The following is a 13,446-nucleotide window of genomic DNA, read 5'->3' as shown; positions in this document are numbered from 1 at the left end:
TTCTGATTTGGTTTATCTGTATCTTCACTTTTCTTGGTTAGTCTAGGTAGTGGTTTATCAATTTTACTTACCTATTCAAATAAACAACTTTTTATTTTGTTGATTCCTTGTATTGATTTTTTATTCTCTATTTCATTTAGTTCTGCTTTGATCTTTATTATTTCTCTTCTGCTAATTTTGGGTTTGATTTGTTCTTATTTTTCTATTTTCCTGACGTGCATCATTAGACTGTTAATTTGTAATCTGTTTTTTTTGATGTAGGCATTTATAGCTGTAAACTTCCCCCTTAGTACTGCTTTTGCAGTATCCCAAAGGTTTTTGGATATTGTTTTTCCATTTTCATCTGTTTCAAGACATTGTTTGATTTCCATATTAATTTCTCCTTTGACTCAGTGATCATTCAGGAGCATGCTTTTTAATTTTCACATCTTTGTAGAGTTTCCAGAGTTTCTCTTGGTATTGATTTCTAGTTTTATTCCACTGTGGTCAGAGAAAATACCTGATATTATTTCAATTTTTTAAAAACTGTTGTGAATTTTCTTGCTTGTTTGGTCCTTTTACCATTATATGTCTTTTTCTTTTTTTTTTTTTACTTTTCTTTTTTTTTTTTTTTTTGAGACAGAGTCTCACTCTGTTGCCCGGGCTAGAGTGAGTGCCGTGGCATCATCCTAGCTCACAGCAACCTCAAACTCCTGGGCTTAAGCGATCCTACTGCCTCAGCCTCCCGAGTAGCTGGGACTACAGGCATGCGCCACCATGCCCGGCTAATTTTTTGTATATATATATTTTAGTTGTCCAGATAATTTCTTTCTATTTTTAGTAGAGACGGGGTCTCACTCTTGCTCAGGCTGGTCTTGAACTCCTGACCTCGAGCGATCCACCCGCCTCGGCCTCCCAGAGTGCTAGGATTACAGGCGTGAGCCACCGCGCCCGGCCTATATGTCTTTTTATTAATGTTTCCGATGTCAACTCTATTTATCTGATGTAAGTATAAGTAGTCCTACTTGCTTTTGATTTCCATTTGTGTGGAATAACTGATTCCATCCTTTTACTTTAGTCTGCATGTGTCACTACTGGTAAGGTGAGTTTCTTCTAAGTAGAATATGTTTGGATCACATTTTTAAAAGGCTTTCATCCATTTATAATCAAGGTGATTATTACTATGTGAGGCTTTGTTCCTGTCATATTGTTGTTTTCTGGTTGTTTAATATATTCTTCGTTCCCTTCTTTTTCTGTTACTGTTTGTCATTGTGGTTCGTTGGATTTCCATAGTGTTACGATTTGATTCCTTTCTCTTCCTCCTTTATGTGATTACTTTATCAGTGAATGTTATACTTTTGTGTGTTTTCATGATGGTAATTGTCATCCTACAGCTTCCAGGTTTAGGACACCCTTGACCATTTCTTGAAGGGCCTGTGTAGTGGGAACAAATTCCCTCAGAATTTGCTTCTCTGGAAAAGACTTTATTTCTCCATTACTTGAAGTATAATTTTGCTGGATTTAGTAATTCTTGTCTGAAGGGTCTTCCCCCACTGCCCCCAGTTCTTTGAATATATCATACCATTCTCTTCTGGCCTATAAGGTTTCTGCTGAGAAATCCCTGTTAGTCTGATGGCATTTCCTTTATAGGTGACTAGGTGCTTTTCTCTTGTTGTTTTTAGGATTCCCTATTTGAGCTTAGACAAGCTGAATATAACGTGCTGTGGAGAAGACGTGTTTGCATTTTATCTCCTGGGAAATCAGTGAGCCTTCTCTATGTGGATGTCTAAATCTGCTGCTAGATTTAGGAAGTTTTCATCCACTAATATTATTTTGTGGGCAAGTGTGGTGGCTCATGCCTATAATCCTAGCACTCTGGGATGCCGAAGTGGGAGGATGGCTTGAGGTCAGGAGTTTGGGACCAGCCTGAGTAAGAGTGAGACCCCCACCTCTTTCATTAAACAACAACAACAACAAACCCCAAATATTATTTTGTTAGGTAGGTTTTCTAATCCTTTTGTTGTCTCTTCGCACCCAAGGACACCAATATTTTCAATATTTGGTTGCTTTAAGTTGTCCAAATGTCACACAGGCTTTGCTCATTCCTTTTTCTTATTTTGGTTTTTTAAAAATTTTTGTCTGACTGGATTATTTCCAAAGACTTGTCTGCAGGTTCTGAGATTCTTTTTTCTCCTTGATCTAGTCTACTGTTGAAGATTCCAATGTTATTTTGTATTTCATTCAATGAGTTCCTCAATTCCAGAATATTTTATTGGCTCTTTCTAAAAATATCTGTTTGATAAATTTATCAGTCATATACTGAATTGTTTTTCTGATTTCTCTTGTATCTCAGTGAGATTCTTCTAAAGTAGTATTTCAAATTTTTCATCTGGGATTTCATAAATTTCTTTTTAATTACGATCTGTTGCACCACCTTTGATGGCATCATATTTACTTGCTTTTTCATGTTTTCTGTGTCCTTACATTGATACCTATCTGTACATCTGATGTAATAGTTGTTTCTTCCAATTTTTTGAAATTGCTTTCATAGGGGAGAACTTTTTCCTGAAGATGTATATATGCCATTGGTTGGGTAGGATGCTTTGGGTTTGATTTTGGGTGCCTGCAGTAGTGTGATTTCTGTATGACTTCTTTTGCTATATGCAGTGTCAGTTGTATCTGTGATTTCCTCAGTGGCTTAGGGTGCAGTTATTAGTGGAGGCTGTGGTAAAGTTTTGCTGGGGACTAGGGTGCCAGAACAGCCAGACTTTGGCCCCATTGGTGGGCTAAGCATTCCTGTTCTTGGCCCCCAGAGCAGCTTATGCTGTTACTGGTTTTAGTGGGTCCAGGAAGGCCAATTCTTGGGCCTCCAAGAGGCTTGCTCCAATGCCGGTAGTGGCAATGGTAGGCTGTGTATGTGGGCACATTCTTGAGTCCCTGGGTAGCTGGTATAATGTACATGATGGCAGTAATAGTGGCAGAGCAACCCACTGGAACCCAAATGGTCCATGTTGGTGTTGGCAGTAACTGCAATAGGCTGGGGTAGCCAGTCCTCAGGCCCAGTGGTGGCACATGTAGGTAGGTGCTAGCTGTGGTTGTACTGGCAGTTTAGGTTGGCCCAACTTCAGACCCAGGCGGGAAGGATCAGGTGCCAGCCAAGGTGGACTGGGCTGTCTGATTTCCAGACAATTGTATGGCATGGTGGATTACTGTGGGGATGGGACTGGGCTAGCAGACTTGTCCTCAGTTCTCCTGGTAGAGCGTTCAGGCGCTGGCTGTGATAGGCAGGAGTGGTCCTCAGGCTATAGGCAGAATGCTCAGGTATGGACAGTGGTGGCTGTGCTGTAGGGCTGCCAATAGGGAGGGTGGAGACCCCCTCTCAGCTGGAGTGGCATAGGCAGAAAGGTGTGAGGTGTGTGGTTTGCTCATGCCTTGTTCCCACAACAGCCTGCAGCAGCAGCAGGGGTGGGATTTGTCCTCAAAGTACAGGAAAGTTACCAGTCTTCCTTCATTCTCCATGACCTGGAGGTGGCAGCCACTTCAGCCCAACCCAAAGGCAAGACACAACCCTCATAGGCCAGGCTGTCAAAACGGTATTGGCTATGAGCTTGCCACCAGGGAGGGCGGGGCCCCTCTCAGCTGGAGTAGCATGGGCAGGTAGCTGTAGAGAGTGTGGTGTGCTCACACCTTGGTCTCACAGTAGCCTGTGGCAGCGGTGGTAGGATTTGTCCTCAGGGTTCATGGCAGGGTCAGACTTCCCCCCTTCCTCCTCGCCCTGGCAGTAGCAGTGGCAGCTTCAGCCCAGCTTCAGGGGAGGACACAGACCTTTGGAGGCTAGGATCAGAATGGCATCAGGCCACACTTGCTCTGGACTTGGATGCCTGTGGGACTCCGCATGAGGTCTCTCTCTGGGGCAATGTTTCTTTGCAATCTCTAGACAGCTACCTATGTTAGTCTCAAGGCCCATGTGGGTCGAGGGATTCTCCTATAGCTAAGATTGTAAAAGATCATGGAGAGACTGTGGAGCCCTGGGGATTTCTCTCTTACCGTTTCCCTGCATTAGGGAGCTTCTCCTGGCTTCCAGCTGGTTCCAGTTAAGTAAGCTGCCTTGGTTCCCTCTGCTTACTTGCTTTTGGTGCTTCCCATCATTTCTGTTGAAGTCCAGTGTTCTCGCTTAGAAAATCTATTTCAAGTATGAACATCTACTTGCCATTTTGGTTCCTCTGCATATAGTCAGCCATGTTGAACTTATCTCTCCAGGAACAGGCATTCTAAGCACTTGGGAGAAGTTCAGGGAGCATGTAAAGAAATAGGAACCGAGTTTATCATGTTCCTTATTTAGGGACTATAATATATTCAGGCGCTATTCAGTTACAAAGTGTCATACTGAAGATACTTTACAAATATTTCTCACTTGATTTAATTTCCTTACCTTCCAGATGTATTCTTCAGTATGGCAAGAGCATCTGGATAGCCATCCATGTTGTAGTCTCCAATATGAAGGGTAATTGGAATCGGTATTTCAAGTGGTCGTTGCTCATGCACAAATGGCACAAAGCCCCAGAGTGTGCCCTTATTGCTGAAATCCTGCAGGACTGGAACCCACTATGGAATAAGAGAAAAAGATTAGACTTTATTTTAGAAAAAAATTCACCATTTGCAAAACAAATGATTAATTAAAGTTCTCAAGATAAGCATTATTTTATTTAACTTCTCTTTCTGTAAAATATGGTAAAGTATTTTAATTTACTTTAATGAATAGGTAACTGACACTATGGGGAAAAAAAAAAGTAGTCTCCCTTAGAATTTATCACCAGTCATCTCTGAACTGGCATATAAAGCCTTAGAAAGTTTCTTCACAGTATCACACACATATTTTTTTTTTTTTTTTGAGACAGGGTCTTGCTCTGTCGCCAAGGCTGGAGTGCAGTGGGGTGATCATAGCTCATTGCAACCTCGAACTCCTATGCTGAAGTGATGCTCCTGCCGTAGCCTCCTGAGTAGCTGGGACTACAGGCATGCGCCACCACACTTGACTGATTTTTAAATTTTTTTGTAGAGATGGGATCTCACTAAGTTGCCCAGGCTGGTCTTGAACTCCTGGCCACAAGCGATCCTCCTGCCTTGGCCTCCCAAAGTGCTGGGATTATAGGCATGAGCCACCATGCCTGGCTTTTTTTTTTTTTTTTTTTCCTGTTCTGTTTTTTTTTTCTCTTTAAGTTCTAGAACATGCCTGGCTTGTAACACAAATTTTAGCAATGAACTGATATAAATACTCATGTGGTTGAACTACCCAATTTAAAATTTGTGTCAAGTGGGGATATAGCTTTAAATGAATATTTCAAGCTTTAGTTAAAGCAAATTGTAATATCATCTAATACTGATGTCCTTTCAGGAGAACCAACTTAGGAAGAAAGTTAGAACACTACCAGTCTCCCTTGTCCTCCTGCTGTGCCCCTTGTACATTAAGATGACTTTAGTCATCACCCTCCAACCAAGCAGCTCATGAGGCTTTCCAAATAACACCAGGCCCAACAAGCTTTGTCTGCAACTGACAGGTACTTTTCAGCCAAGGAGAATGAGCTCTGTCATTAAAACAGCTAGAAGCTACAGTTTTAGTAAATTCCTTATTTCTGTTTTGATTGCAGTGAAGAGAACGGAGAGAAGAGGCTTTTTTAAAAATGAGCTTTTGCAAACTCCTTTTTTTCTTCTCATTGCACAAATCTTCACTTCTAATAACTAAAAATCTGAAGAGTGGAAATCATCCCATTAAAATGATAGATGTGCCCACAATTAGCTAAGAGTCCAAAGATGTCCGAACAGAAGCGGGCACAGCTGACTTGAAATGGCAGGAGGCCAAATATGCCTACAGATTCTCTTTTTTTCCTTATAAGCAGGTGACTTATTTTTATAGCTGCAAGCCAGACTGTATTAAAAATGGCTTCTTGAAAAGGTAAAAACAGGGTATTTTCAACATTTTCATATGTTAAGAACATTTTTCCATGAGAAAAGAAAAAAAAACTTGATAAAGACATATAGAAAATGAGTTTTAATAATTTTTCAATCTTTCTTCAAGAAAAAAAGTATTACTTTATATATCATCAAAATGTTTGTTTCACTTGACTTTGAAAAAAATTGTTGGTTTAGTTTTAGAAGAAGATGGGAAATTCCACAAAATGCCAAGTTATGAGAAATTTCCAAAGAGGCTGACAGTTTATTAATGAGGATAAGCTATATCTGATAAAGTATTCCTGTTAAGGTAAATGTAATAAGGTCTAAAAAGTAAATAGATTTTTCACTTAATGTGACTCCCAAAATAGTCACCAAAGGACTGTGACATTTATCTTCCCAGAGAGAGATGTCTGTATAATTTGAAAATATTCTTACAGTACTGTGTCACTTGAAAGGATAGATTGAATCATAGGTTTACTGCTACTTATGACTCAGTAATGAAGAGTTACTTGAACTAATGTTTAGAGTGATTCAAAACTTAAAAAAAAGTTCAAGATAAAAGTGTGAAAGTTAATTGCTTTTATTTACTTATTTTAATATTTTTGTTTTTAAGGCTAGTCATGTGAAGCATTGGGAGTGGAGAAGGAATAAAGAAATCTGTAACTGGTTGTGATCAATTAGTTGTAAATATCACCATACTCAGACCAACCAGGTAAATGCCATTAGAATGCTGTTTGAAGATTTGTTTGCTTTAGTGTTTTCATATAAAATGTGATGTTCCCTACCCATAAAGGCTATAAAAGTCCAAGTGTTACTCTATCATTTATTACCCCTCCAGAAAGAAAAGAAAATTGGTTAATTCAAATACTATTGTTATAATTTATCATGTTCATATCAATCCTCCACTGTGACTATCATATTCTAAATTGCCTACCCATAAGCTACAGGTAAAAACTCAGCATGAGAGAATGAAATAGATCTAGATATCATAAATAAATACAACATTAGCTTTGAAAATATATAAAATGTTGTTCTATATAACCCTTTATTATAGTGTGTTTTGCCATATGAAAAGCTAACAGGTCATTTAATAATAGTATCCAGAATGGATTTTCTTTACCAGCTATGATTAAAAATAGTACCCTTCCTCTCAATAAACAACACAAAATAGATTTAAATGTATTTTATGATGTTAAAATGAAGATGTCAATAACTTAATTTGGGCTTCTCTCTGATTTTTCAGATATCTTTTCTAACCCTTGAAGATTTCTTTCAAGCAAATAACTCTGTTTACATTAAAAAACAAGCTGATATACCTGCTTTGTCCCAGATCTCACTAAGTAGATGGTGCTTTTCTGGCAGTTTTTATCTTCACACCCTGGTAGTAAGTGGTCCATGTGTCCATCTCCATCTGTCAAAAGAAACTTCAAGAGTCCATTAATAGCCACAAAATAAAGTGTTCTTGTATGGCAGATTCAATTTTCTATTTGTTCAAAGTCTACATCAATCTAGATAAAACTGAAGAATTTGACACATGGGTTTATAATGAATATGATTCAATTAAAAATCGCTCTGGCCCTTGCTACCTGTTATCTGAACTGTGTCTTATTTTAAACTGCAGATTTTTCTGTCGTTAAACATTTATCCATTGTTGGAAAAAGACCCAATTTCAGGCCTTAATGTTAAAAATCATCAATTTAAAAAAATGTAGCTTTGACTTATTCACATAATTATCATTGCTGCCACAAGAGAAAAATAAAGTATGTCAATAGCAATCCATTATTATACAGCATCTTTTAAATGTGAGACTCTTATCATTATACATGGTTTTAAGTACCTTTTATTCAGTATGAACTTTATCCAAGAGTTATAAACCTCTTAGTACTCTGGCTTCTAAAAAGTACCAATAAATTTTTATCCATAAAAAGGCAAATGAAGGGAATACAGATGTCCTTTACAACTGACTGGTTTTTACAGAGCTGCCCACCATTCTGCAAACACCTGTGGAGGGAGGTTACTGAGGGACCTGGAGGTTGCTCTTCCAGTGCTCCTTCCTGTCTGGTGTCTCCCCCACCTTCTGGGGTTTACAGATTCTGGCGTCCCCAAGCTAAATCTCTTTACGTGGACATTCACAAGAGAGTAATTACTTAGCTTTTAAATTTGGAGCCTGATTTTGTGTTGCTTTAATTACTGATTTATTTGCTATGGTTTATTAGATAATTTAATTTTACACTTAGAAGGAAATTCAAAAAAAAATTATCATTAGGCTGGGAACAGTGGCTTACGCCTGTAATCTTAATACTTTGGGAGGCCGAAGTGGGAAGATTGCTTGAAGCCAGGCGTTTGAGACCAGCCTAAGCAACATAGAGAGATTCCATCTCTTGGGCTTGGTGGCATGTGCCTGTACTCCCGGCTAGTTGGGAGGCTAAGGCAGGCTGGGCTGGAGCCTAGGAGTTTGAGGTTGCAATGAGCTATGATGACACCACTGTACTGTAGCCTGGGCAATAGAGTGAGATACTGTCTAAAAAAATAAAAAGTAATTATTAAAGAAATATCCTTTATTGTATGGGTTTACATATTATGAGAGCTATATTACTATAACAAGCTCATCAAGTCTCCAATAGCGTATTCCAAAGGAACAATGAATTTTAAGGCTGAGTGGGGTGAAAATCTAGCCAATGGAAGCTGACCTCTGCAGGGAAAAGTAAAAAGGCACAGCAAACGGAAAAATTGATTACTCTCATTTAATTTCATGATTTAATTACTTATGACCATGATTACTATTTGTGATAATAAATCCTTACTTAGATGAGCACAACATTAAATAAAACAGTTGAATTAAAAATAAAAAGTATAGAGAACATCTGTGATTTGACAATATATAGATTTGAACTGCTTGGAATTAAAGAAGTTTAGAGATAGGGATACAACTTCAGCAGGAATACTTAGAAAAGAGAAGCCTTTCTGATTAGATAAACATACATCATGGTTAAAAAAAAATAAATAAAAGAGAGCTAGCCAAGTAAGAAAGAACTAAATAAAAAATGTTATTTATAAACTGGTTGTAATATTAAATAATACCACAAACTTCATTAAAAACCAAACCATTCTACTGTAAGTTAATGGGGACCAATTAGAAGAACAGTACTAAGTCTTTGCCCTTCATATTTACCCCAATGGGAAAATACTCAGATTAGAATTTTATTTCCACTCTTCTTTTCCCATACTTCCTCTCTCTTCCCAGTAGTTTCAAATTTCCTATGTGTATTTTGACCATGAACTAGCCAATATTTTATGAAATGTTCTGGCAAATAACTATCTAATAAGCATATATCTAATGTGATGACAGCACAATTACGCATTTTAGTATAAATTATCAGCAATATTTTATAGACATGTTCACAGAAATCTAGAACTCACAGAATATTCATGGAATATGCTCCCTGTGCTAACTGTAAGCGCACAAGAGAAGCAACAGAAATGCTTTCTGAGAGTTCAATTTTGAGCCCAAAGGAAATTTGCTGTCTTAAAGGAAACAAATTTTAAAATTTTACATATTTCACTTTCCTGCTTTTTAAAAAGCTTTTTATTTGGTAGTAACTTACAATAACAGAAGCTGCAGTAACAGAAACAGTACAAGGAGGACCTGTGAAGCCTTTAACCAGATTTGCCTCTTGTTAACATTTTACCCCATTTGTTTTTTCATCTATGCCCTTTCTCTCTATGAAATAAATTTTTTTCTAAACTATGTATGTAAGTACATACGTTATGGCTCTTTTCCCTTAAATATGTCAGTGTGTATTCCCTAGGAATAGAGATATTATGTATCCTCAATAGAGTTAATTCACAATTCACACAAATATAATGCCTTTATCTAATGTATTATCTATACTCCAATTTTGTCCATTGAGCTAAAGATGCCCTGTATAACATTTTTGTCCCTGCGGCACAGGATCCAGGTTAGGAATAGAAATTACACTCAGTTATTACTTATGAGCCTCCTTTAATTTAGAATCTTTCCATAGTCTTTTTTGTCTTTTCTAATCTATATATCTTTTTTATCTCCCACTACAGGAATCTTCTGTATTTTAATATCTTATTATGCCTCCTTTCAGAAAACAGCTTTCACATGGGAAAAATCAGAGTCACAAGGCTAGGAACGAGAGTTAGTTTAAGCAAATTCTCAGAGAAACAATGTCCCTTGTGAGCAGACTATGAAGCAAGTCCTGCTGAAGGAGAAGCAGTCTGTGAGCCTGGCACACAGTCCTTACAGACGTCCCCAGATTTGTAACTCTGACTGCCTTCTCCTCAGAACTTCGGTGAAGAATGTATCTCCTTTTCTTGAAGGCTAAAGTCCTTTCTCAAAGACTCACTAGAAATGGTAACAGAAGGAATGGCATTTTGATTTACTTATATTTATAAAATCCAGTGTAAAAAACTGACCTTTTGTATGACTGATCACCCAGGACTAAAGAGCAAACACATGCTAACTTCCTTTGATGCTAACCTTAGCCAAACTTCAAATGAAATTCTTCTCTAAAACATACAAATAATTTTATGGAGATAGATTTAACAATTCAAAACTGATTTACAGAAAAATTTTAACTTTAAAATCAAGAGCACGGTAAATTAATGTTACTGTTCTTATAAAAATGGATTATATCAATTTTTATATAATAATTTTTCTGCTTTTAATTAAGTAGGGAAAAAAGGTACACATAAAAAAAAAGGTCATAATATATCACTTATCCTCTTAAACACCTTTTATCCTCTTAATATTTTCAGCCTAATGAAGTTAACTAACCTGTGGTATTGCTTAAGCAAATTACAACTCATTGTTCTGGCCCCAGGTTACTGTTCCAATAATGTAGTGGTTCTTAAAATGTGGTCTTGCAACCTCTGAACCACCTGGGAACTTGTTAAAACCGTAAATCCTTAGGCTCCTGCCCATACCTAATCAGTCAGAACTTCTGAGCTGGGAGGCCCAGCAACCTATGTTTTCATAGGTCCTCCAGCTGGTTTGGATACACAGTAAGGTTTGGGAACACAGACGCTAAGGTATCTACACTGGTCTCCCAACGATGCCAGAAGGTGCGATGTGTATCCCTACTTCTAACGTCTTGATCATGTTTTTCCATTTATAATAAATTCTTTTTTTGTTAACCAAATTCACTACCCTTTAGGACTCAGTCTGTATCCCTTCCTTAGGAACTCTGCTCCAGCCTCTTGGAACTCCAGGATATCTTCTGCATATTCTTGAGTCTCTTAGGCAGGTCAACTCACTATGGCAACAAAACACACATATAGCTATACATAGCAAATGTCTTGCAACTCTGTAAGAGTGTGTGGAGATTTTAATGTAATGGAAAGAAGGTAAAATCAGGATCAGTTAGATATGGATTTTTAAGCTGGTTTAGCTCCCAATAATGAATAATTAGCCATGCCATCTTAAGGGAGAAACTAAAACATAATTTTTAAAAAACATTACCTTTTTTGGGGAACAGGAACAGCCTTTTTTTCCCCCAAAACTATTCAAGAGGTATTCAGTTTGTAAAAAATGTCTTCCTCCTACTCTTGTCCCCTCCTCTCCTCCAGAGGCAAGCACTGTAGCAGTTTCTGGAGTATTCTTTCACAAGACAGTCTTTGCACAGACATACGCTACATATAATTTTGCGCCACTAGTAGTGTCCTCTACATGCTTTTGGGCACCCTCAATTTCTGATTTAATATATCTCTGAGATGGTTTCATAATGGTGAATTTGTATCTGCCTCATATATAATATAATATTGCATTGTGTAGATGTATCTCAATATAATGGAGTCTCTGTTGATGTGCAAACACTGTGTTGTTCTCAATCTTTTGGTAATCCAAACAATCCAACAATGAATAACTGTATAATCTCACCTTTGTGAAACTATATAGTATAGACTCTTAAAATGGAAATTACTACTTCAGTTGTGATCATCACCTAAGTGCACATTTGGGAATAATACCAATTGGGTATTGGACAGAGGTGGGGGCTGGGGGGAAGGGATGGGTGTATACCTACTTGATGAGTGGATGCGCACTGCCTGGGGAATGGACATGCTTGAGTTCTGACTGGAGGGGATGGGGGTGGGGGGAGGGGATGGGTGCATACCTACATGATGAGTGCGATGTGCACTGTCTAGGGAATGCACACGCTTGAAGCTCAGACTTGGGGGGATGGAGGGGGCACGGGCAATATATATAACCTGAACATTTGTACCCCCATAATGAGCTGAAATAAAAAAAAAAAAAAAAAAAAAGAAATGAGGAAACTGAAGGTTAGAGGTTAAGTAATTTGTTCATGGCCAGAAGCAAGTTAGTAGTTGGGCCAGAATTCCAACCCTAGTCTTTATCTGCTCAAGTGTATCTTCAGCAAATGATAAAAAAACAAACAAACAAACAAAACACACACACACACAAACTGATGACCCCAAAAAGCTTTCTGTAGGTTTTATCAATGGCTATTTATGGTATTAAAAATTAAGACTGAAAAATAGTTAAATATTTATTAAGTTAGAATAACAACCATAAATATATTACATATGAACACGTTTTCATGACAAGTAATTATTTTTCAAAACAAAAAGGTTTTTGAAAAAAGAATATAATTGTCAGCCTTCACTATCTGGCTTAACAGAAAATAGTATCAAATTTTTATACAGATTTTATATGCAATTTGTTGTGATATGTTGTTTTGGTTAACAAATATAAAAATATGTAGTTAGAAGAATTATTTTAATAGCCTTTTCAGATAACTCTAGCTATTCTTCCATACTACCAAGAAACTTAGCAAGTAATAATTTCTTAAAGGTTACTTGCAACGAGTAATCTAAAGCTCTATCAATGAACTTTCCACACCCTGTTCATTAAAATCCATTGGTTTATCTTGCACTTTGAAGGGATGCTTTAAAACCATACATGAAATTCGTGTAAAATGCATGACTTTGTAAAATCACACATGATCATTTGGAAAATACTGGTTTACTGAGTTATGTGGCTCTTCCAAATGTTGATATACTTCATTACACAATATCAAAAATTCACATTTGTTAATATCACTACAATCTTATCATAAGAGTCTTTAGTTATTGGGAAACTATCAGCTCATTAGCAGACAGAAGTTTTCCAAAATTTTAAGTTTTGTTTGAAAGCTCAAATTGTGTCATTGGCACCAAATCTTGTTAGTTGTTTTCTTGAGGTGACAAACTTGCCTTGTTCATTTTAGGGGAAACATCTATCAAACACACAAATCTGACTAACCATAGTTTGTCAGCTGTTCTTTCAAGTAAAAAAATGGTATAAAATAAAAGTGGCTAGTTTAGCTTGCAACTCAATTGCACCAGTGCATTTCATCAACACAATCATAATACTTGGTGTGCAGAAGTTTCTTCTTCTACATAGTTCTTATTTCCAAACAAAGAATACTATAAAGAGTTGAGATTTAGTAAAATTATTATTTTTGCTGCTTCAACAAATATATTACTATT

At 37.2% G+C, this 13,446-nt stretch overlaps 1 protein-coding gene across 2 annotated transcripts in view; it reads right to left on the bottom strand.

Moving 5' to 3' along the window:
* The window catches only part of ITFG1 (integrin alpha FG-GAP repeat containing 1), a 292,249-nt gene that overhangs the window by 144,343 nt on the left and 134,460 nt on the right, over positions 1–13,446 (bottom strand). For both annotated transcript variants that reach the window (XM_069456742.1, XM_069456741.1), the window contains exons 9-10: positions 7,248–7,342; positions 4,412–4,584 (exon numbers count right to left, since the gene is read on the bottom strand). In XM_069456742.1, coding sequence (XP_069312843.1) covers positions 4,412–4,584; positions 7,248–7,342 — 268 coding nt within the window. The remainder of the gene's footprint in view (positions 1–4,411; positions 4,585–7,247; positions 7,343–13,446) is intronic.

The sequence above is a fragment of the Eulemur rufifrons genome, chromosome 23, assembly GCF_041146395.1.
Source record: "Eulemur rufifrons isolate Redbay chromosome 23, OSU_ERuf_1, whole genome shotgun sequence".
Taxonomy (NCBI): domain Eukaryota; kingdom Metazoa; phylum Chordata; class Mammalia; order Primates; family Lemuridae; genus Eulemur; species Eulemur rufifrons.
This window is presented reverse-complemented; position numbering and strand designations above follow the sequence as displayed.